The sequence below is a fragment of the Phaethon aethereus genome (genome assembly GCF_964289735.1).
Source record: "Phaethon aethereus genome assembly, chromosome: 4".
NCBI classification, from domain to species: domain Eukaryota; kingdom Metazoa; phylum Chordata; class Aves; order Phaethontiformes; family Phaethontidae; genus Phaethon; species Phaethon aethereus.
In genome coordinates, this window is record NC_138578.1 from 78,750,985 (window position 1) to 78,776,827 (window position 25,843).

Sequence of the window (25,843 nt, forward strand, 5' to 3'; positions counted from 1 at the left end):
TCCCCACAAATAGTGATCCAGTCCGACTACTTAGCACAAGATTTAAAAGGGCTACATCTACAAATGGAAATTCAGACTCCTAAAAGTCTATACTTCAATACCACAAACTAGTCTATAAAGGTAATGAAGAGAAAAAAGGTAACAGCCAACTGCTAAAAAAATAAATAAAAAGAAGCCTTTGTGTTTGATCTCCATTTTCCATATCAGCCTCCGGATGGAAAACTGCAAGTTCCAAACTCTCCAGCTAAAAGCATTTGCAAGCACATGTTCTCCCTCCCTCTCCCCCCATGGTCCAATAAGAGACTCTTAATTGCAGTGCATGCAGGTGGAGTGTTTTCTGTACTCTCTTCTCCCTCAGACCCTATTTCAGCCATCCTCTGTTGAAAATCCTTCCAATGTCTATGACAGCTCAGAGATTCTCCAAGTACCACTGAAACAAAATGGACCAAACAAAGCCAGTGAATAGCACTGCCAACAGCAGGATCGTGACGGTATATCTGTACCCCACAAGAAGTGTGCCAGCGGATCACATGGTTTTCCCAGAAGTACCCTGAAACCAGTTAGGGCACTGATAAAGGTGTTGCTGTAGTAACACAGAGCTTACTCTGAGACAGCGACACAAGTATGTCCTCGGTATCCAGGGGGTGATTTTCAATTCAAGCTGAGCTCCATGCCGCTGAGGCCACACCTGACTTTGTAGAATAACTGAATAATTTAGGTTGCAAGTAGCCTGTGGAGGTCATCACGTCCAACTTCTAGCTCAAAGCAGGGCCAACTCTGAAGTTGCATTACGCTGGGGAGGCCCTTGCCTCCAGCTAATATTTTATAAAACAGCCTAGACATGACTTTGTGAGCTGCAGCTGTTACAGCATAGTGGGACATGAGACAGTTTTAACCTTACAATAGCTCTGCAGAGCTCTGGTGTGGTAGGCAGAGACCTGAAGCTGTCTTAACGCTGAAGTTATCTTCCTTGGTGCCAGCAGCAGAGCAGCTATCAGAGTGCTGCGCAACAGGTTGTATTACAAACCTCTTACTGGTAACGACTAGGTCAAGATATTGTTCTTTCAAATGGAGAACTGGTTCTGCAGAAGTCAAGTGCATTCCTTCTATTCACTATAGGCAAGAGGATTTCAAACCCTGATTTTGGACTATAGTAAACACACATGGTGGGCAGCTGCAGCCATTGCTTAAGAGTTAATCCCTGTAATATCCTTTGTTAATCTAACTACAATGGTCAAGTGGCATGGAACATCCTCGACATACCCATAGGGTGCGTGTTATATTAACAGGATTACCTGATGATGATGGCAATACTACTCTATATTTATTCAGTACTTCCCTGAAGAACAGAAGGTACTTTTTAAAGGTGGGTAAATATTTGTTAATCCCAGAGAGGAAAATGTAAGTGCAAAGAAGTTAAGTAATAACACCAGTTCCACACAGTGAACCAGTATTAATATCCTAGATGCATGCTCTGACACAGCATTTCTTAAGCCATCAGTTGATATGACCTGCTCAAAAAGCCCTAACAATTACAGCACATGCTGTTTCCTCATGCTAACAATCTGCTTATAAAGCAACATTTCTATTGCTAGTTAAGCCTCCATGTTCACTACTCACTTTTTGCTAACTTTGAAAGTGTCTACACAAAATCTATTTGGGGAGCAAGCATATAGATTACGATGGTAAACCTAGAAAAGGGATCATTCTTTCCTTTGCACTGTAGCATGTCTAACAAACACTGTGCTATGGAATAGTCAAATATAAGTTTTCTGAACCATTTATAACTTATCTGGTGTCTTTTATAGCCTGTGTTCATAAATTATTATTTATTTCATGTACAAACAATAGATGTGTTTAAAGCACTCTATGAAACAGTGAACTTTAAGAATAAACCTTTCATTTTCTCCCCTCTTTAAAAGATCCTTTATGGCCACAACCAGTTCCTGTGGTTAGACATTATTCTTCTAATGTTCATAAGGTCATTTGTACCACTGGAAACTTGTGAAACCTGAACATACACTGTACTGCTTATTAGCTCATTAGTGCCACACACTAACATTCACTCTTTGATAAAGAAAAAAACATAATTCAATGCCTACCTAATTTGGGCAACAATGTGTAATCAAAGAGTAGCACAGACATCATCTCACCTTATGTTTGTATCTAGTTCAGCATTTACTCTAAAAGAAAGGGTGGAACATTAAGTCAATAATCAGGGACCTCTACAGCAAATGAGGAAGATCAGATATCTCTGAGGAATAATTTGTCCCACTTATTCTAGACACCTATTTTAATATGAATTTCCTTCTGGAGATGCTTCTCTTCATTCCCTGCAGAGTCAGCCTAGACAATGAGATGCCTGCTGGTAGATGAAGTTCATTAAATACATATTTTTTCTATTGGCAGTTTGTGACCTACATGTTAAACAAAGCGAGACACATCCTACCTCTGCTGCAACCAGAGGCATAATGCTAATCATCTCAGTGGTGTGAGTCAGGGAAACTAACACCTGACATACAATCATACCTTCTAAAATTCAAAGTCCTCCAATGATCTGATGAATTTTTTTTTCAACATTGCATTTATAAAATCCCTTCCAGCTTTGTCAATTATTTCAATGACCTAAAATATTTTCCTACTTGCTTTGAAACAATCTATCTCCAGCCATCTGAAGGTAGACATACAGGTTTTAAGCTACTCCTCATTGTTTATGTGTCCAAATTTGTTGGACAACAGAGACAGCCTGGAGTAACTTGGCTGTCTCTCTTATATTCTAATTAGAAAACTGTAGCTGTAAATTTTGTTCTGTGATGATTTGTGCATGGGAAATAAGAGTAAGAAGCAGCACTAGAAACCTATACTGCAGCACTAGAAACCTATACTGCAGCACAAATTCCTCTGCAAAGGAAATTGGAACATGTCATTTCCATTTTTTGGACAACTGCAGTTAGGTCATTATGCTATTTAGGGCATTGGACATTGGGAAGCAAGAAAAGTTCAATTTTGCCTTCTTAGGCTTTTTAGAAGAGATTAGAGACAAGACAGATTGCAATCTTCCTCTTTTGAGAAGATAAGGCTGACAAATGATCTCTTAAAAAAATTAGTGGATGAATTCCTGGTTTCACTGGAGTCAGGAATTTGCTTTAGAACTACTGTTTTAATTTTAGGCACAAACCTCTACTGCCGAAGTCTAGGGTCTGGGGAACAGCCATTCGTCTCTGACAACTGTGAAGAGAGACAGTTAGGGAAAAGACACTACTAAGTTTCACTGATGTGTAGTTGACTTAGGGAGCTTTACAGAGAGGAGTAGAAAATTACTAAGTGCTTTACAGTGATAAATACAGTGAAACATATCATGATTACCAATGCCCAGCTGCACTGCAGGCTTCAGGCTGGAATTCAGTTACCATCCCAGTGGCCTTACAACTCTACAGTGCTTCCCTCCTCTGGGCTGTGCAGAGGAAGAGGCACATGGCATGGGAGCCGCGACTGAAAGAGTATCAGTAACAATCTGAAACTTACAGCTGTACCTATTTTTTACTGTTGCATTTGGTCTCTCTAATTAAGCTGCAGAGAAATCACAATGCTCATTTCCAATTTCTGGACTGAGAGTAAAGGGGAGGTGGGAGCCAGTTTGAAAGCACAGGTGTGTCAGCTGCTTGGATTTTGCTTTGAATATATTTTATTCAAAATCTTTACTTTCACATATTATTTCTTGCATTGTCTCTTTATCTGAAACAGATGACTCAATCACAATTTAATATTAAATATCTTCTGGGAAAAATTCTTAGCAGCTGCTTCGCAATCATGCTTTTTTCCTCCCTGGCATTAGGGAGATAAACACTTATTAAAGTTTAAAAGGAAAAGGAAATTTGAAGATTAAAATAATGTTTAATTAGTAGCTATAACACTCACCATCTTTCAGGTGAACAACACAAAGCAATTCATAAGAATGATTATTGTTATCCCCATCTTACAGAGAAATGAGGTGAATGAAATTATCTGACTAATGACACACTTAGTGTTAGATTCCAGATCTGGCTCCTAGTTCTGTGCTATACCAACTAGGTCACATCTAGCAATATAGAATTTTTTAAAATTCCCAGTTCTATATTCACCAGTATCTGGGATCTTAAAGTTTCACTCTCTCTCTCTTTTTTTTTTTTAGCTTCAGTGATACTGTAATGAACTTCAGTGATACTGAAGCTAATAGCATTACCTTGCCTTTGTTAGCACTGTATCACACAACATGCAGAATTTAAAAAAAAATCAGTTTGACCCTTGACACGAAAAGATACTGTATTTTCCTACCGGAATAGGAGTTACTACACTAGCAGGTAAAACATATGATCTTCTTTGCTAAATACCCATCGCTCCAGTTCAACAGAGAGTTTGTAAGTGGCAGGACAGAAGAACTAGGGCTAAGAAAGCCAGAGCTCTCTGCGAGGAGTGGAAGGATTTGCAGTGCATTGGGTAAGACTTCAGCACATACAACCCACTCATCAAGATCACACTCAAGTGCTTTCTTCATATCAAATGGTTGAGCCTCTTTTTAAGTGAATACACATTCCAGAATAACTAAAGTTCTTGTCCAAATTGCACATACTCATAACTCACAACAATCACTATTTCTCCCTGTGTTCACTATTTTGTCAAAAACTACATTAAACTACTGAGATAACAAGTGCAAATACCTTCAAAAGAATACACATGTTTTTGAAAAAACAAAAGCAGCACTGTGAATTTTGTCCAAATAATCCTAGAAAAGTTTGTAGCAGGCTAGTCCAATATTAGCAAAATTTCTATCACCTAGTCTAGGATTCACTGACCTGACACCTTGCTACACATGCCCAGGAGCACGAGTTGGCAAAATTTCTTGTTAGATTCACAAGAGAAAGCTGTAACTTTTCTCCCAAGGGAAGAAGCTCAAACACAAGACAGATTTCTTTAAAACTAAGACAGGCAGCAGGAAGCACTTGTAATAAACTTCAAAAACCTCTCTAGCACTGGTAGGGAATGGTGTAAAGGCTAACTGGGATCTTTGCCAAATCTAGGTTATGTTATTTCGATGATGAAAGAGCTTGGACATTATTAAGTAGCAGAATATGAAAAACATGACATGCTTTCAGTCTGTTGTGAGGCTCTTGGAGGTAAAGCTAATTAACAAAGAACAATTTTCCTCAGTTCATTAAATAATGTTGCTTAAAGTTCACTGCATAGCTTTACTCAACTTTAGTAGCACTTTTTATACATGGGCAGTAGTATCACCACAAGATTCCTGCTGTGCTGGTGGTCTCTAAGACTTCATTCGGCTATATCCATCAAGATAATATTGATTTGCATTCTATTATTAAAGAATCATACCCTCTGAATAATTAACTCCTGCATGGAAAGGGCTTTTTTCTTCCAAAACAGGACTTCTTCATCTGGAGCAGCCAAGGAAAAACAAAATCAGCATGTAATTACTAAGCACACTTGATGCCTAATGTTTGTTTGTGGTTATTCTTTAAAGATTGTTGCATCACTCCATCTATAAATATGTGTTCAATTTTAGAATTAATCTGAAAAATTTAATATCCAATCCCCAGACAATACTTAACATCCAATTAAATAATTAAATCATTAAATGTTAAATTACTAGTGAATTAAAATTTAATAGTCAATCCTGATTTATTATCCTAAAAGTCATCTCACAATTTCGTTTCTACAGTTGCAATAGCAAATCTAAGTCCTACTGACTCATAGCTAGCAAAAGAAAAGCAAATTAGTCCCCACTGCAGACTATCGTGGTGGAAAAGATTATGTTCAGCATTTCTTATGGAGTTTTTCCTTCAGCAAGTAAACTTAATTGCATAGCATTATAATGTACCTTATGTCAAAAGATGTGCTTCCTTTAGCTTTAGACAAGGAGACAATATTAACTAATGTAAGACATAAATTATTTTATTTTAACTTATGGTAAAGAGATAAGCATGGAAAAAAGAGATGGAACTAGTCCTGCTAGTCTGGCAAAGCTGCTCCATGTGTGGTGTACTGAGGTAATATGACTGTACCTGAGAAAAGAGCTTATACAGTCTTTTATCTTTTCATGCTATAACTGGAGCTAGATTGAATAGGAGTAGTAACCAATCTATTTAGCTACTTAAGGAGTAAATAAACCACATCAATTTGGGTGCTAGTGAATAACAAAGCTTCTGGTAGTCTGTTATCACTCACTCTTTAGCACTGTATCTCATGACATACTGGAGAAATGAAACTGTTAGGTATCTTCCAGAGCCCTGTTTCTAGTTAGTATGGCTGGTATTTTTGTAGTCTGACCATAAGCTCTTTCAACTTTAGTTACACATCCTTATACCTTCATCACTAAGCATTACAAGATAAAGCACTTTATATTCTTTTTTCTGTGCTGGTACAGCTTCCAATGGGGCTTTGATTGAGAATGAAGACTTTTAAATGTTGCTATAGTAGAGATTTAAAAAAATGGCATCCGTAAGATCTTGCATCGACCATTGTTTGTTGTAACTGCACACAAACTTGCAGGCTTATCTTGGAAATGCAGGAGGAGAGTCCTGAACAACAATCTGCACCCACTTATCCCAGAGAACATCTTCCAAGGACATAGTGCCATGACAGTTAATGTTAGCTACCAGCCCTACTCTGAATAAAATGTCCCTTTCTTGCAAAGTGTCTGTGATTGGTGATATCAAATGCTTTTAGATAGTGGGAGACCAATTTTCGAGCACTAATATTTGAATAGCATGTCCAGATTTTATATGCAGAGAAGTCATGCCTGAATGTGGAAATTTTTAGGCATTGATAGTTATAAAATTGGCTATTGAGTTTTACCTCATGTATTGTTAAACTCAAATGTCTCTTTACCTAAAGCCTCTTATGCTTTTTTCCTAGTGATACCATGTACAAGAGAAAAGTACTGTTACTTACTTAATGGTGGCTGAAAGGAAGAATTTATTCCTGTGTGTTCTGAAGTTACTGTTTAAAGAGCACCTGTTTGCAGAGATAACTCCTTTCTCAAATAAGACCTAAAGGCTTACCTATTAGCAGTTCAGCCTAATAGGGTTGAAAATTATGTTCAAGACTTCTTGCAGCCAGAAGAACAGGTTGAAATCTGTCGCTTTGTAGTTCAATCAGTTCTGCGTATTTACAGCACTAGTTTGTTTTGCGGGTACTTTGAATGGCATTTTGTTCTTGAGAGATGTATATAATCCAGAGTAAGAGAGTTGCATCTGTACCATTATCATAGTGTTTCTTTGAAAGTTACTTCTGAAGATGTTTCTGTTGACACACTCTGTGAGTGAGGGTGGGTATATATATAAAAAATCTTTCTAGTAGACATTCGTTTTTGTGGAGTCTGTTATGAGTGGTGATAAAATAATCAGGTAAGAAAAACACAAGTATTTATTTTTCTGTATTGTATGGTTAAAATCCTGGGAAATATATTCTAAAACTATGCAACATATTCAGAGATGTTTATAGTCACAATTTAATATTTTGTATCTTTGACTTTTTGACCCAGGACTCCACTGGTTTACCCCAAATTTGTAACTTTCAAAGATGCCAGATAATTTTAAAAAGATATTTCATCCTGATCTAACTTTTTCAAGGAATGAAGAATTCCAGGGAAGTGAGGCAAGTAGCTAATTATCTTCCCTGCTTAAAAATAAAAAAAGTCTTCAGTTGTCTGGCTTCAACTTCTGGCCTCTGGGTTTTAAATACCTCCACTCTTTCATGCCTGAAAGCTTGGTTGCATGCTGAATGCTTGATTTTTTTCTAGGCTCTCTGTCTGCTTCACCATCTTCTCTTCTTGTCTCTGCTAATTTGTTTTACTTTGTTTTACTTTATATACATTCAGAAAGTTGCATTTTCACAGAATCACTAAGGTTGGAAAGAACCCTCAAGATCATCAAGTCCAACCATTAACCCAACACCACCATGTACCCTAAACCATGTCCTGAAGTGCCACATCCACATGTTTTTTGAATACTTCCAGTTATGGTGATTCCACCACCTCCCTGGGCAGCCTGTTCCAATGTTTGACCGCCCTCTCAGTGAAGAAATTTTTCCTAATATCCAAACTAAACCTCCCCTGGTGCAACTTGAGGCCATTTCCTCTCGTCCTATCACTAGTTAGTTGTGAGAAGAGACCAACACACACGTCACCACAACCCCCTTTCAGGTAGTTGTAGAGAGCGATACGGTCTCCCCTCAGCCTCCTCTTCTCCAGACTGAACAAGCCCAGTTCCCTCAGCCGCTCCTCCTAAGACTTGTGATTTTGATCATATGACTCTTCTTTCAGCATCATTTCCTATATAAGTGTAAATTTATTTTCAAGGTCATTCATGGACTATGACCCTCTGCTTGCTCTCTTACTCTTGTCCCTCTAGGCCAGTACTGAACCAAACCATTAAATTTTAAAACACCTTTGATCAATCTTCATGCTACTCTTCACATGTGAGAGCTGCTCATTCACAAAATCCACATTGTTGTCTTTCAAATCTCTCCTTAAATCTTTCCTTTATTATGATGCTAATGGAAAAAAAATTTACCATTAGGCAACTGGAGTGCTATCAACAGTTTGACCTATTGTATTGGCTAATATTGCTTCGTGATTGCCCAACATTGCTTTTCCTGCATGCATTTATCAGCCACTCTTTGAGGCAGTGTTGTGTATGCATAAAAACTAAAGGCTTTAAATAAGGGAGGTATACAACACCCATATTGTATGATGTATACATTGTACAGATGCTGTTACAAAATCCTAATACCTACAATGGAGTACGTATTAGTAATTTCATAGTTTCAAATATAGCTTACTTTATACAGTATCTTATTACAAATTCCATTTGTAGGTCTGGTCTATATAGTAAATATTTAATCTGAGAAGCAAACATACCCGTTTTTCCTTTCAGTGCCTGCTAACAGGTATTTCTTCAGGCTACATGCAGTTGCTGATATATTAGACTAATTTTCTATTATTCACTTCTGTTTTGTTTGTTTGTTTGCTGAAAATGCTACATTCATGCTAGGTTCATCTTATTGCTAGGAATCACTGAAGAGGCCTCAAAGTTACCAAAGAATTTGGGCTGCCCAATTTCCGTGGTGTTGACAGTAACCCGCTTATCATTGAGCATGAGGAATTTTTTGTGCCTTTTGCCTTCATACATGAATGTGCTTGAATGTAGCAGTATACAAGTGGTCAGTGGAGAGTCCTGAAGCAAGTTGGCGGGAAAAGTTTTAAAAATACATTTAACACAAGTGTGGGACTGGCTTCTTTGAGAAAATGGAGGATGAGACCAGAGAATGTCGCAGGAATATCCTGCCTGCAGTGGAGCCCTCACTGCTGTTTGATGGGGATTTTTGGAGCTCAGACATCTCTTGTGTTGGGAGGAACGCCCAAGAAAACATAGACTGAACACCACCAGTTTCCAGTGAACTGGATGAACTTAACAGCTTCTTGGCTTTGGGGACTGACTTTATTTTTGGCTGCCTTCTTCCCACATCCTCTGATGGGAAAGTCTTGTAGTAAAAGATGAGTATGCGTGCCTTGCTAGGTCACCGCAGAATATGATCAGCTAGCTCATTACCATATTCTCAGTTTAACTACTTGGTTATCTTATGACCTTGCTACAGTCTTTCATAAGAGCATGAAGGACTTACATGAAAGGAGTAAGGGATCTGAGGTAGTAGAAGACGTTTGCTTGTAGATAAAACTATGCAATCCAGCTCAACTACAAGTAGAGTCTCTCTAAAGCCTGCCATCCTCCCAAGGAACCTCTAGCGCATGTTCTTTTTTCCCCTACAACGTCTGCTGTCACGCAGAAGCTAGCTGTTCCCAGTCCCCCTCCGACTCCAAGGCAGCCAAACAAGATGGTGGCCTGGGAGACACTTCCGCCTCGCCTCCCCCGTCCCTCGCGCCGCCGAACTCCTCGTGCGCAGGCGCAGACGCGGCACCCGAGCAGGTGTCAGGCCCTTCCCTATCTGCGCATGCGTAGAAGGCTGTCGCAGCGCCCCCGCAGGTGCACCTTGCCGATGTGCGCTTGCGCAGAAGCACCCCATAAGTGCCCCCTCCCCCTGTGCTATATCTGAGTACGCCGCGAACCGCACGTATAAGAGGACGTTTCACGTCTGTTGTGTCCCTGAGATCCCTCCGCCGACTCCAAATGCGACCCTTATAGCTTAAGGTTTATCTCATCTGAGGCAGAAACACAAGCCTTAAGGCACGCTATGCCCTAAAACACCTTTGTTTTTCCATTTGGTCCATCTTTGGGCTCTTCGTGGACGTGGGCGGGCTGGCGGACTCCTTCACTTGAAGCTTTGCGGAAGGATATGAATTTTTTAGCCGCCATCTGCTGAGAAACGGTTTCGAGGCGTGGCCCAGGAGCGCGGGCACCGCCCCTCCAGGCCAATCGCAGCGGGAGGCTTGCCGCAAGCCCCGCCCCGCGGACTCGGGAGAGCCAATGGGAGCGAGACATGGAGCGGCGGGGGCCGTCCGCGGGCCGGGGCGGGGGGCGGGCGAGTGATTGAGGGGGTGTGTGCGCGAGCGCGCGGCCGAGTAGTAGTGCTCGCCGCAGCGGCTGTTGCCGGGGCGGAGGGGAAGTGCTGCGTTCGTGGAGTCCGCTGTCCGGGCGGCGTGTGACCGTGGGGTGCGCCGGGTGGGGACCGGCGGCAGGGGCCGGGGGGGAAGCAGGTGAGGGCAGGGGCAGGGCTTGGGGGCTGCCTGGGTGGGCAGGAGGGGGTGTTCGTGAGGCGGAAAGGCGTCCGGAAGGAGCTTGGCCCGGTCGCCTCCCTCTCTGTCTCCCCTTCAGCTGCCGCCCGCCGCTTCGTCTCTTCGGAGGGCGGGAACAAAGAGGTGGCGGGGCGGGGGGCAGGCTGAGGCGGCAGGGTGGGGGCCGGCCGGTGTGGAAATCGCTCGGAGCTGCACTGCAGCAGCTTCTGGTATTTCCTTCCACCCGCCCCCACTGAGGCAATGATTAACAAGACCGTGGGCAAAGAAAAGCGTCCTGGGGGTGTCTGAGGGCTCGGCTTGAGCCGCTTGAAAAGAAGTAGGGGAGGGAGGGAGGGAGGGAGGGAGGAGGCGGCCGGGGAGAGGAAGAAGGAAGCGGCGCTCCTGCCGCCCGCCTTGGCCCTCGCGGCTCCCTGTGAGCAAAGGCGGGCGTGGGGCGAGCCCGACGGCAGGGCTCGGAGCGTGGCCTGCCAGCTGACCGCCGCCTTGGTTTTATTGTTTTTATTTTTTTTAATTATTTTTTTTCTCTCCGCCTTCCGCCGGTTTCCTCCCTGGAGGCCTCCCGATGAGTTAAAATGGTGCTGAGGCTCGAGGGGAGCTGGTCGCTGCTGGTGGGGAAGAGGTTCCTTAGCCTGTCGGAGGAAGACGACAGGTCATGGGACACCAGTCGCATCTCGGAATGGCCCTGGAAGTCGGGCAAGATCCGAGCAGTTTCACACACGGATATATCCAAACAAGACCTGAAGGTAACGGGAAACTTTTAAAGAGACCTTCTAAAACGAGAGTGCTTACCCTGTGACCTGGAAACTTAGTGTGCGTGTATGTGTGTATATATATATGCACACTGTTGTTGGGAGGGAGAGATCTTCTTAGTCAACTTGCCTGCTTAACATGCTCGAAAACTTGTGCATGTCTGGCTAAAGCCCCCAGTGAGCTTGTACTAATGCTGGAAAATACCTGAAACTAATTATAAATGTGCTTTCTTCTACCATCATTTTGGAAACTTCAGGTTTTTATTTCACCCTCTGTGCCTAGGTTTTATTTCTGCATATTTCCTAAATGTAGTTTAAGACCATGTCAGTTGTGAACGATTTTTTTTTTTTCCCCCCTAGAGTTGAAACCAAAGCCCTCCTATGGTGATGGGATTCGTGGCTTTTCGTTCTTACTCTTTGAAGTAGCTGGTTACAAACAAGTACTTTTACTGTCTTGAAAGATGTACCAAAATCATATATGGTGTTGGAGGTTTCTCAGACTCTTCTTGTATGGTGGTCACTTCTTAGTGATTACCAATGGGGTTTTTAAACATGCAATCAATTATTGCAAACTTAGTGTAATTCGTTAACTATGTATTCTGGGTGGAAGTCAAGTGACTTTGACTGCAAAAGCTCTTAGGGGGCTATTTGGCAACTATAGTCAGTAAAACTATTCAACCATGCCCGAGCAATTACTATAGTATACACAGTACTCGCTAAGGACAAAACTCCATTATAGTAAGGGCATCCTGTTACATGGTCCTCTTATTTGTTTCTACAAGGGACTTTGGTGGCAGGCTGTTCTATGACAGCAAGAACAGTGCCGTCTTTCAATTAAAACTGCTTCCTTGCCTTTTTTTTAACGGGAAGAACTTTGCGACCTCTGATTAACTGAGGGAGCATCCGTTCCTTGTTTGACAAGAAGAAATAGTATGTGTTTCTAACCCTTTTCTTGAAAGTGCAAACTTTGGGATTTGTTATGAAGAGTCCCGAGTTGTTAGAGGCCGAGCTTCTTGTTGTGGATCTGCGGCGGGGGTGGAGCTTTCTCCATCTTTGGCCGGCAGGGCTGTGCCCATGCTTAGAGTGAGGAGGATGCTGCTGCTGCTGCAGAAAGCTCTTCTGAAGGACCTTCTCTGGGACTTAAAAGGAGAAGGAGGGGGTGCTGTTGGGGACTTTACTGTGAGCTTTGTAACTGGTTATGGTTCTGCCAGAAGCGATTGACTTAACAATTTCACTGGAGAATGCTTTAAAGAAGTTGCAAAGTAGACAATCAAAGCTTAGGGAGCTTTTGTACTAAAACGCCTGCCATCTCCTTTCCTCTCTCGCAGTTCTGTGGAAGAGTCATGTGTCGTTAGACCCAAAATAGTAGTGTATTGGGGGGGGGAGGGGAAGTCTCTGAAGGAGTAGAAATATTTAATCTTTCAAATTTTGCTTTTTGTATAGTTTCAGGAACAAGATACAGAATAGAAGGACTGTCAACTACTTTTGAAAGTATTTTCTAAACTGTATTTTCCTGTTTGGGCAGTGTTGATACTCTAGACCAAACAAGCCATTCTGGTTCTGGAACTTACGTTATTTGCTTATCTCTTTCATTGTTTCCGTGAGCTTCAAAATGACTAAATTTATTTCTGCACCCATTAGTTTTACAACTCCTCTCTGTGGTAATGCTTTTTTGTGTGCATGCTTTTACTTGCCTTTCCCCTTAGAGAGAAGCTAAACACAAGGGAATGTTTCTAAGGTTCACTCAACTGAGGTTTCTCTGCTGCCAGCGTAAATTAGTTAAAAGTACTTAGACTTGATTGTTATGTTTTATGGGAGGAGGGACTGATTTTTTTTTTTCTGAGTATAGTGTTCTCTACCAAGACATTTCAACTCCAGTATTCAGGCAAAGTTGTATTTGTGGTCTTTCACAATCTTTTGTTGATCTCCCTGTGTTGACTATGAAAGAAGGGTAATGCCATCCCAAAGAAATTGGTCAAGCCACCATGTTTTTGCCATGAAGTGACAACTGCTTTCCTCTTAAAAAGTTTGTATAGATGTGAAGATAAATACCAGTTAAAAGGAGGCAGCAAATGACCTTCTTCACATTATATAATTTGATCACCTTTACTGGTGTACTGTTACTTGTTAATTTATTGAAAGGACTAGAGTTATTCTCTGGGACTCTTATTTTTACAATATTTCTGGAAAAACAGATTGTTTATTCAAGTACTCTAGTGTTTGTGGAAAACACTTGTGCCACTACTATACAGCCCTTTAAAGTTTTTGGGGTATTTGCTGTGTTTTTCCCTGATTGTAAACCCTAGTGGCAGAGTTAACACATTTAACTGCCCTTGAGCAGCAGAGGACTTCTCGAGTTGTAGAGCTAAATAAGAATATTAATGTTTTGTGCAGCAGTAATGATGTCAAACTAGTTAACATTGACTTACAAAATACTCGGTCAGCGTGGGATGCTTGATTGTATGTCAGAAAGGCAATAATCATGTTTTAATGATTTTTTTAAATGAGGAAACTGATGTTTGTTTATCCTTTTCCACGTGTCTGAATTTTATGGTTAGTCACTCCTTTACATTGTTTCCTTTCTGTAGATTTGTGTAGAATTTGATGATGAGTCATGGGAAAAAAGAAGATGGATAGAAATCTATAGCCATAAAATGAAAGCGTTCCTGGTGGAGCAAAAGCTGGTACTGGCTAGAAGAAAATCTCAAGCCAATTCAATGTCTCCTGTCCAGTGGCCTGCAATGGCAAGTATATGCTTGGCCTTAACTCACTTTGGTTCTGCAGTTCCACCTTCTAAGGACAGTGGTATTACAAGTGTGAATTTCTCAAGTCCAGCTTCACTTGTTTACTCTTACATGTAATCTGAAGGGAGACTAAAACTCTTTGTACAGCTAGAGCCTAGGCAGGGCTTGTAAGCATTTGAAGTTGGTATGTTGTGCCTGGAGATACAGGAATGTATTTTTATGACTTTGCCTCTCTTCCAAACCACTGTTCTATACAATACTAGTTCCTTCTCCCTCTAGTCTCATGTTTCTCCCTTCTTTCATGAAATTGCAGTTAAGAATAGAGAGAAAAAGAGTAGATAATAGGTTTCTAAGGATAGCCTGTATTTTTATCTTAAATTCTTGTTTTACTCTGCCTCAAGTGTTGTTAATTGCTCAGTGATTCTTGATCTAAGACAAAAATAATTCGAATGATTCTGATGTGATGGCTGCCTGCCACAGATAATTTGAGAGATGTGGATTTTGTGCATATAAAAACCTGAGCTACACTGTACAAGCCAGAGAACTAAGCTTTCTGTAACTTCCATGCATGGCTGGCTAGGCAAATTAACAAGTAGAGGTGAACAGGGAACATTTCAACCAGTATAGTTTTACCTGACTACTTTGGATATTGCTACTCATAAAAGTAGTCATGAAATAACTGAAGATGTGAACTTGCTGAGCATTAATTATGCTGCAATTATAGTCCATGTTTTATACCCTTAACTTCTCTAAGTATAAAGTATGCAGTGTAATTCATATTGCTGCATTTCAGCTGAGCTTTTTCTTGAGCAAAGCCGATGTAAGCAGATATTTATTGGAAGTAGGGCCAAATAGGATGTGAGAGGAAGTGAAAAGATGAATCCTTAATTTTATTTCCTGACCTGTGGATTAATGTCAGCATTTCTACTAGTAGATTTTGCTGATACAATGTTCTGAAAACCTGCTTATTTTAACTTAGCTGTTGTCCCTTTCCAAGTATCTGAACAGTTCTTACTGGATACTTGCCTTTGTTACGCATAAAGCTTCCTTTGCAATGTGTTCGAAGTATCAGTTCATGCAGGATACATGTTTCAAAGCTCATTTAGCAGAAGAACAATGTAGGATAAAGTAGAGCACAATACTGGAGCTTGCCTTGGCAAAGACGACTCTTTTCCTTCCCTTCCCACCACACAAGGTAGGAAAGAAGGGTCAAAAAAGTGATGTGTGATAAAGATTTAAAAAAAATGAATCCACAACTCATTGAGGAGAATATGTTTCTGACAAATAGAATAGCTTTGCAGAACCCTTGTGATGCCCAGTCATTCCTGGAGAGACTCTTGTTCCCCTTATGGCGATACTGCCCCTTTGCCAATGCTGTCCTAACTGAAGGGAAAACAACAAAGGGGAAGAAAGTCTTTGTTTGCTTGATCAGTCCTTTGGAAACCCAAACACATATGCTATCGGAGTGGTTTTCTTTTTTTCTTTTAAGTGGGGCAGAAATGTACCTTTCACACAGGTAGGAGTTATTCTTGCCACTTCTGATATTCCAGGCACCTGATGCCCACCTGCTCAGAGCTCTTACTGCAGGACTAGACAACACTTAACCTTGAACATATAAGGGAGAGTTCAGAAGCTTTTAAAGGAATCTTTTTGTTAGTTGTCTGTTCTTAAAACCCTTGGTATACCTGAACACAACTTCATTATTGTATTGCAGTGGTATAATAATGATGACGCTATCGAAGGCATCATACACACCTAAACTAAGGCTTCAGAATATTATCAGGGTTGCATGAGCTTTGAGAACTTTAACGTAAGCCATGCAGTAGGCCTTCATTGATTTGCTAGATATTCCCCAGTCTACTATAAGGAGGGTTTTTCATTAACATATCCACAATTAGAACTCTTAATATTAGTAAATTCTCTGTGTGAGAGGAATGATTAATGATTGTTAATGACAGCCACCTGAACTGAATTCCTAACTCATTGTAATAAATTATATTATTTTCAAGTATAGTCCAGTAATTCCTATATCAGGTGTGTATTAGAAGGTTTATTAGAAACTTGCTTTGTTTCAAGTTGTATGTAGATGTGATGTCTTAACAGAGAAATAGATACAAAACTATAAAATATCTTTTTTAAATGCAAATGAAGAGTGATGGGATCTTCTTACTCTGTTCTAAGAAAATGTTTATCACTTTTCTAGACTTACAAATCCTTAGTGGACAAAGCTGGTTTGGGATCAATGGTTTCAGTACGCTATCTCGGTGAAGAGAGATGTGTTTTTCTTTCTAAAGACCTTTTGACACCCATTCAGGTAACCTTGTGTGGCATTATAAAGATGGAAGATAAAAGATTTATCTTGGTATTTAAGATATGTCAAGTAATACATATTCTAAATGCAAACTTTAGATAGGTAGAAAGTTGAAGTAGGTGTGTATTGCTGTAACTCACAAATATCAGGTGTGAATGTAATGTGTATTTGATTAAAAATCTTCTGAAGCTGATCCAGGACATCTCACTTGAGAGCTGGATGAGGGAGTGTATTAGGACAGTTATTCAGCTCAGGTGACAGCAATTGCATCATGCTGATGGTGGGGATAAGCTGGAATAGTTTCCCTTTGTTCTTGTGAACATGACTGTCATTAGTATGAAAGGAGTTGCAGGAATGTCTGGAATAAATTTTCCTGTTTAATAGAAACACATCACTTCTAATCCTAAACAAATGTGGAATTGGGCAGGATATAAATGAGATGGTTGAATTATAGTCCCTTTATTGAGTAGCAAGAGGAAAGTTCCTTAGTGAAAATTACGTAGAGATGGGTTGAAACAGTTGCCCTGTGTGACTGAGTGGTCAGGCATTTTGAGGAATAGTATCTCCTACTGAGAAAGGACTTAACCTTTTCAGAAAACTACTCTCAAGACCTATAAACAGTTTGAATAAAACTAGTAATAGCTGCCCCATGATGAGACTGCTAGTAGTGCCACCATTAATGTTCTACTTTGACTTCTTAACAGTCAGAAAATAGACAACTTCTGAGAAACTAATAAAAAAATTACTTGAAGATAAATTTGAGTTGTAGATTCTTGTCTTGCCTGTGTTGGCTCAACAACACAATAAAGACTTCTTTATGTAGAAGCCTTATCTCAATACTGCAATGGAGAAGATTGCTTTGCTGGCATATTGAGTTAACAGTTTCTTGAGCCTTCTGCTTATTACAAATACCAGAGCAGTGCTTTGGACAAAACAAAAAATTTTAAAAAAAACCAACTTTTTTTAATGGCACTCTGAGCCATTGTTAAAAACTTGCTTTAAACTTTCCACTTCAGAATCAATTCTAAATGTTGTCAAACAGCTTATTTTAGATAACAATAGAGCGAAAAAAAATTAAAATATAAATACATGAGGCTGAATAATTATGAATGATTTAGATGTAGCTGACTGTTTTCATTCACATGAACATTTTATAATGGTGTCTGGAGATGTACTGGATCCTGGTGGTGTTATCATAAATGGAAACATAGAAATGAATGTAGTGTGTTTACATCTTGCTCGGGTCTACTTATAAATTGCTGCTTCTGAGAACTTAAACTTCTAAATTAAAAAGTGGATGGTTCAGTTAAACTTAGCGCTCTTTAGCAATGTAGTAAAACAAAGCCAGATTTTTTTCAGAACAATATTTAAGTGGACCTGGAAAGCTCACTTTGACGATCAGCAAGCCAGACTATTCCAGATTAGTGGTAAGGAAACGATGTCTGCCTCAATAAATGCAATTTCCTAGGAGCTGAAGGAACAGAGAGTAGTGAGAAACTTGTTGGACTTGTATGAATTGCTGCTGTCTTGTTTCTAAATATTATGTCTTTGTTTATCAAAAGTATTATACTTAATACTACAGTCTTTATTTTTTTTCCCACATAGGACGTGGACAGTTCTAGGCTTCCTCTGAAGGATGATCAAAATGTTAATGAGGAAATTCAGGCTTTGGTTAAGAAACATCTAGATGAAACTCGTTTGGTACAAGGTACAAGCATACCCTGTGGTGGAAAACTCGGACAACAAATACTCAAGTCAAAAGGGAAATCTTTGCAGTGATGGTGCAAATTACAGTAGTCTGTTTTAGCGATAAAAGGTTTTTTAAAATACTGATTCCACTTTTGCAGCAGTGAATGCAAAATGTGAATCATTATAGAGTTTTAAGGTTCAAGTATTTCCTTTGTAAGAGTGAGTACATAATTTAGGCACATATAGATAGCCTGGCATTTGTGAAAGAGCTATCAGATTTGTATCAGTTATCACTGAAATTCTTGGGAGTTGCTTATTGTTTCAAATAGCTTGATTTTTTTTTTCTTAGTGTGCTGCTTGCTGATAAAAAAAACTTCCAAAGTTTTATGTAGAGACTACTTTTTTAGTCAAGTTAAAATTGTTACTTTAACATTTGCCTGCTTCAAATTCTTAATTACTGGGTTCATACAAGCATTTGTAGTCATATGCTTGCATATGCAAGAAATGTCTGTCTGTTATGGGAAGGTAAATATCGCAACTCAGAGTTGTCACTTCCAGTACTGTAAAGAGAGGAAAAATTCACCCCTAATCATTGAATCTTAATTTCCATGTCCACTGATCTGCCTCACTGTCTGAAATCTGGAGGTTAGTCTGGCCTCTGCTGCATCTCTTAACCTCAAGAAAACTTCATTGAACTATCCCAGGAAGGAAGTAGCTGGAACATAGTTTTATCATGCCTTTCCCCCCGCCCCAAACTTAGCTATGAGAAAGTTGTCTCGAGGTTCTCAGTTTGTTTTGCTTTCTTACATCTTGTATGCAGGCAAATTTGCGTTGGTAACTGTTGTGATCTTCATGCTCCCTTTTTCTAAAGTTCCCCTTTCTTGTATTTTTCTCCCCGATTTTTAAGGTGGAAAAAATATCATTGGTTCAAAAATTAGAATTTATAGCCTGGATCCATCTACTCAGTGGTTCACAGCAGTTGTTGTCAATGGTAATCCAGCTACAAGAACTCTAGAAGTCAACTGTCAGGAGGTAAGAACCAGTTGCTGCGGGTTTGCAGGGATGGGGAATGGGTGGGATCTTGTATTTATCCAACACCATTTTTAATTCTGTCCTTACTGTAATAAGCTTAAAAACTGGGGATCAATGAAAACTGGGGATCAATGTAGTGCAGAATAATCTGTTACCCCAAAATGTTTCTGTATTACCTCATGCTGCTGGTAGAATTATCAAATAACAAATGGTCTTCTAGACAAAATGAATGAGACCTGGAATTTTTACTTGAAGAGCAAGGCAAACCTATAATCCTGGTTTCTTTGCTTTCTATACTGTGTAGACAATGCTCTGAAACACCAGTTTGTATGTGTGTTTTCAAGCGGAGACACTGTTACGACAATATATTGTTAAATTCAGGTTGGTATTCAAAGAACTTAGAAGTTAATTAAGTGTCTAAGCTTAACCTGTTCCACAGCATCTAAGATACAGTCAAACATCAACTTTCACCTCTCTAAATGGCTGCTTCTATGTTTTTGTTCCTTTCCAAGATTCCAGCTTTAAAAACTCTTGATCCAGAGTTAATTCATGTTGAAATCATATATGATAACAATGGAAAATGTGGTAAGACCTGTTATTGTTTGTACTTCAAACACTAAGCGTATTTGTGATAAATGGACTAATATTGATCACTTTCCCTTCCAGATAAATCTAAAAGAATTGGGGGCACGAAGAGGAAGTCATCTGAGAATAGTGGAAGTGTTGATGCTAAACACACAAAAACTTCTCCTGAGGTAATGTCTTACTATGTTATAGATGACTGTTACATAATGGTTATGTCATACTTCAGAGCAGTCTTATATAAAGATTAGATAGAAAAGTGGAATAATAAATATAATCCCTGGGAGGGTGTGTTGAGTTCTTTGAAACTTGTCTAGGCATGGGTAAAACATCTTGCCTTGTGATAATCGGAGGAAAAGTTACTGAGCCTTGAAGGTTGTTTTTTTTTAACTATGCTTTTTGCCCTTTCCTGCTTAGGAGTTAGCCTGCCTGGTCATGTATGCTGTAGTGGGAGAAAACTCAAAGCAGTTCTCAAGTTTATAACCTTTGCTTTTCACCTTCTTACTTTAACTGTTTTGTACTTAAACCCAAAACCTTCAGCTACGCTTGCATGCTTTGAGGATTCAAGCTATGCAAGCAGCAGTCTGGAAGAATGCTGTTTCAGTACAAAAAGGGAATATGACTATTTTTCTAGTACTTCCATGTCTACACTTATTTCTTTTGAGTGACCTGCCAAGTATCACTGAGATCCAAGAAAACTGTACTGGTCAGAAGACAACCTGTGTAACTTAAGTGTGGAAATGTAAATGAAAAATAATAGCTTGGCTAAAGAACGGTACTTCAGACTTACCCTATAATTTTGCCCCAGTGTTTCAGACCAAAATTTGCATTTCCAGCCCTCTGGAATCTCTAGTGATGGGGTGGGAGGGTTATTTTTTGTTTTGGTGGCCCAGCTTGATTCTTGGCTTCTGTGCAGTCAGTCCTGTGCTGAGTCAATTACGTAGGTCTGGCTAATGACTGGATATTGTTGTTTGTGAAGCCATCAAAGATTTCTAAGATACAGTGTGAGGTAGCAAGTATAGGATAGGATTCTTCAATGGAAAGAGTGATCCATCTCATTTACTGCTGAGGAGGAGTGTGCTGCAAATCGTCTTGAAGTAGTTTGTACACTGCATCCATACTCTGCCTATGTTGTTTCTATAGCTCATGCTTGAGTACCTTTAGTGTCTTTCAGGTGCTCAGTTTGCCAGTCTTTAGCTTTCTCCATATTTGGCTGTTGAGCGGCCTGCTTGATACATGCAAAGCTGTCTTTATTTCATATTCCAAATGTCCTGCAGAAGAGTTATGATCTGAATTCATAGCTTGTTTCACCACACTTTTTCTTTGAAGTAGTGAAGTTACTTTTAATTTTCTAGTCTGCCTTCCTTCCAGGGACTGGATCCTGTATCACATTTGTACTCTTTGGGAAATGTCTTGCAACTGTTTTCTCAAAATGGTTACAAGTGAATGTACTTTCTAATAAGCAAAACAGAAGTTCTGTTTCTTTGATGTTGGCAGATGTGAATATATCAGAGTGATAAGCTGAAGCCGTATTTTTTGCTTTACTTAGTATGTGATAGTACTCTGATTTCTAATATGGAGTTAATTCCAGTGGTATTTTGAGAGCTTGCCTGACAGCTGTGTTATATCAAAGCAGAAAGGAAATATTTTGGAGTTGATAGTAACGAGTCTGTAGTGTAACTTCCAGCAGTAAGTTGAGCATGTGGGAGTGGAATATGGATCTTGGAGCTGAGGAAGGAGCCCCACAGAAAACTACTGTTTTTAAATACGTTTGCTAACTTGGTAGGCCTGTATTCTTAAAAGAATTGTAGGTTTATGGGGCTGGTGATTTAATCAACACAGGATTTCTTTACTTAACACTTTCTAGAATCCTGGTACAAAGATTTTCACACTACAAGGAAGTTCACATCTAGATTTTTAGTAATGTTGTCAGACTAACTTCACAGTTTTAATTTTATCTAGGATTTTCAGATGAGCTCTGAAAACTATTTCTGCATTCTGATTACTGCTATTATTTTAGCAAGATCATTGCACCGGCAGTTATGAAGACAGAGTTTTCTGTCCTCCTGTCCACATTCTAAATACACCTTCCCCACAAAAAATTTGTTGATTGGGGGAAAATGAATTGACGTGAGCAGTGTTTCATGGAACCTATAAGGTTTAAAAGGACACTTTAAGGTCTTTCCATCTTATGGACTGAGTGGGGAATGATCTTCAACAAGCTTTGTTAAAACAAAGTGGGAAGGGCACCAATGTATTTTTCTTTTTAAGCTGAACCATGCAAACCACTATTTCTGTTATTCTGAATTTTCCTAACTGTTAAAATTTCCCTTACAGGTTTCTCCCAGTCAGGGACATGTGCAGTCAGTACCAACAGTGTTGGGTGAAGCATTGCTAGGATGTACTCCTGCTAATAAAGACCAAAGGCATCAAGGCCTGCCCCTGCCAGCTAACTCGCCACCCAATCTTGGTGCAGAAACTCCTCAGGGGTAAGGAATAAGTTTATCTTTACGCAGACTTTTTTCCTCCAAAAAGAACTCAATTTCTTAGCAAAGCAAACTGTAGTCTTCTGTAATATTGGCATAGAAAAGTGTTAGACCTAATTACCCTGCATACATAATTTGCTTGCCAGTGCTCTATTTTTCTTTTGTCTTTGAGGTAGTTGCCCTTCAATGTCACAAGCCACTGTTACCCCTTCATTGTATCCATTTGTAAACTGATGGGTTATACAGAGGTGTGGTGCCTACTTTTTGTCAAATGCATTCTTCCCCTTCCCCGAAGAAAAATAGAACACTATCAGGCAGGTGTCCGGTATACTAGCTTCTTGCAGATCAAGTACAGGTCCTCAATTATATTTCTGCTGAACACTAGTGGCTTTAAGCTTCTTTGTTACCTGTAGGAGGCTAGAAAATGTCCCAACTGGGTGTAAAAACCCTCCAGTAACAAGTTTTCCCCTCCAAACTTTCCTTGAACAAATTTGAGCTGGAACTGCATTTCCATTATAAAACTAGCTCTAGAAGTCAATGTTGTCAACGCATTTTTCAATCAGAAATACAGTCTCCAAAATACAAACTTCTACAACAGCTGTGACAGGAGGAAATGCAGTTGGGTCCTGGGGTGAAAGGTATGTTCTAGTCAATTCTCTGACCATAGCAAGTGTGGGAACTGTATTGTACCATGTAACTGTTTTCCTGAGTGTAAATCACAGCTCCTTCTTAACTTGCATAATTTGAAGGTTAGCATATTTTGCTTGTGCTCCCAGTTCTGTCACAAAAATGTATGTACATGGTAGAAATAGCATGACAGGAAAACTCAGATTTTGTGTATTAGCTTAAAAGAAGCGGTATAGGGTTTTTTCCCCACTCAGTTTTGTGCATATATCTCAGAAGATAAATGTGGAAAAGATTACTCTTTTTCATTTGAGCTTTTTGTGTGGGAACGGTTTTACTGTCTCTAGTATAGATTTGTAGTGCCAGCCAGAAGTTCCTTGAGTACTGCAATCTTCTCACATAGACATGCAAGTGAAATGCATTTCGTTATACAGCTGTTGCATGGAGAAAATGAGAGAGTAACTGTTTAATTGTGAGAAGGAAGTGGAGTAGCTGCAGTACCTAAATGTGTGTGTGCCTACATGTCCATACAGCTTTACCATTCTTTCCAGCTCAGGGCGAGGGAGAAGAGGCAAACAAACAACAAAACACCCAAAAAACCTAAACAAACAAAAAACCACCTCAGAAACACAGTCCTATTTAACCTCACACAAAACTCAAAATCTTGGAATATCAGAATTCAAAGTTCAATCATTCTTCATTCAATCAAAAATTCAAAGATTAAATCCCTTCTCTCAAGCTTTGTGAGTAGATTGAGCAACTGATGCCCTGATTTGTTTGAACCTTTTTGTTTGTGTAATTATTGCATGTTGTGTGTTTCAGCACATGTAAACGAAGCCTACCGGAAACTCATCCTTCTTGTCTTAATACTGGAATTAAACCATTGAAGGAAGATCTGACGGGCTTTCCTAAAGTGGGGTTTATATCTAAAGAACAAACGCAAAATCTGAATGATGAAAATGGTAAATATACCTCTTTGACGACCTCAAGTTCTTCATCTGATTCAGCTAATGAAAATGGAACCAACATGAAAAATACAAATGAACCTCTTACAAAGCCCACAACAAACTTTCCAAAAGAGTGCATTTCTGTAAAACAGTTGCAACACCTTAACTCTTCCATAGCAATACCCAGAGTCAGTAGCACTGTCGAACTGCAGCGGACTTTAGACTGTAGACCCTCAACCTCAGATGCTCATCTTCTCTCTTTTACCGAGTCTGGAGTTAAATCACAAAGCAGTTGCAACAGCCAGAACAGCCACAAAGGGAACAAGATTGATGAACTTATAGACATGGAATGTTTTATTAGAAGAAATTCAAATGAGATTCTTTATGACAGAAATGAGAATGAAAGCTTTTGGACTGGAAGTGCCAAGATCCAGGATAATAGTAAGTATTTTTAAAACTTCCTGTCATTTGAAAGTCCCTGTGTGTAGTTACACAGAAACTACAAGCAGGTCCTTTGTAACATATGCAAGATCAGTAATTTAAATTGTGTGAGTGAGTGATCTGGAATTTGAGTAATTTGTGGGTTCTTTTACAAGGGGAATACAATAAACTTGAGAAAAACATCCTTTCCTGAAAAAGGAAAAGGACTAATCATTAATTTCTACAAATAAGTTGTTGCAAAATATATGCAAGGACAGATGTATGCAAAATGTATGTAATGGGGTTACAAAAACAAAATTCTGTTTGGAATGCAAATGCTGACGGCATATGAGACAACTTTTTTTTTTTTAAGCAGTGGTCCTAAATTTTCTAAGCACGGTGAGAGATGGAAGTTGTTCTTAACAAAAGCTTTGTTCAAGAGGGGCTTTCATTTGATAATTGTTCTGAAAAACAAACAAAAAAAACCAACCAAAAAAAAATCAAACCCCAGAACAACCCACCTTGTTTGGCTGAGTTCCACTCGGGGAGCTCTTGAAGTTTTCCATGTGGCAGAATGGGAAAGGCTGTAGTCGTCTAAGGAGCTGGACTTCTGATGTTATACATTGTGCTATGCATTAGGTGGTATAGCTGGTCATCCTGGGTTCTGGGAATCTCCCTACACACCCACCTCTTCTTCCTTTCCAACCTCATGTTGCTTGGTCTTGGGTTACCATTCCATAATTAACACGGGTACACAGGCAGCCAAGCAGTCACTGTTGTGCCATGCTAGGCCTCACCCGCCATGTGGGAGGAAGAGAGGTGTCTGGCATTTGTTACGGTAAGATGCTGAAAGCCATTACATCATGAAGGGTGAAAACAGGACTGAGAAAGGGCCAGGTTGTACTTCTGTCTACGTTATTTGTGAAACATGATTGCTTCACGCCCTGGTCTACTCAGTGCTCAGGTCCTCCAGCCCTGATGGCTGAAGAACTTTCATTAAAAGCAGATACTATTTCAAAATACTTCTCTGTGGAGGAGTGAAAGGAACTGTTAAGCTTGGGGCCCCAGAGTATGACTTCTGTGGAACTATAGCTTGAGAAAGCTGCTTCTGACCTGAAAAGAGGTTTCTGCCAACTGCAAATATTTTAGCATAACTTTATTTCAATGTAATGTGAAACTTGCAGGAGAAATTGACATTGATCTTTCACTAAAATACACTTGCATGCACCTTCCCATGAGGAGCTAAAGCTTGTCTAATCTACACCTCTCTTCCCTGCAGTAATTGTTCGCAAGTCAATTTTAGCAGATGCTTCTAAAGTGAAGAAGCTGCAGCAAAGTGGAGAAGCATTTGTACAGGATGATTCCTGCAATAATATCGCACCTCACTTGCATAAATGCAGGGAATGCCGTTTGGACAGTTATCGGAAGAACAAAGAGCAAAAAGACTCCACTGTCTTTTGTCGATTCTTTCACTTTAGAAGGTACAAACAATTTTGACTGTATAAACCTTGA

The 25,843-nt window shown here is 39.7% G+C and overlaps 1 protein-coding gene across 1 annotated transcript in view; it reads left to right on the forward strand.

Annotated features, from left to right (window-relative positions):
- Positions 1–10,809: 10,809 nt before the first annotated feature.
- The window catches only part of KDM3A (lysine demethylase 3A), a gene marked incomplete at its 3' end in the record, with an annotated part of 32,997 nt that continues 17,963 nt past the window's right edge, over positions 10,810–25,843 (forward strand). Inside the window, exons 1-10 of the mRNA XM_081999180.1 lie at positions 10,810–11,490; positions 14,085–14,240; positions 16,444–16,554; positions 18,157–18,259; positions 19,148–19,272; positions 19,785–19,857; positions 19,939–20,027; positions 22,192–22,343; positions 23,787–24,352; positions 25,611–25,812. Of these exons, the coding sequence (XP_081855306.1) occupies positions 11,320–11,490; positions 14,085–14,240; positions 16,444–16,554; positions 18,157–18,259; positions 19,148–19,272; positions 19,785–19,857; positions 19,939–20,027; positions 22,192–22,343; positions 23,787–24,352; positions 25,611–25,812 (1,748 nt within the window). The 5' untranslated portion in view covers positions 10,810–11,319. The remainder of the gene's footprint in view (positions 11,491–14,084; positions 14,241–16,443; positions 16,555–18,156; positions 18,260–19,147; positions 19,273–19,784; positions 19,858–19,938; positions 20,028–22,191; positions 22,344–23,786; positions 24,353–25,610; positions 25,813–25,843) is intronic.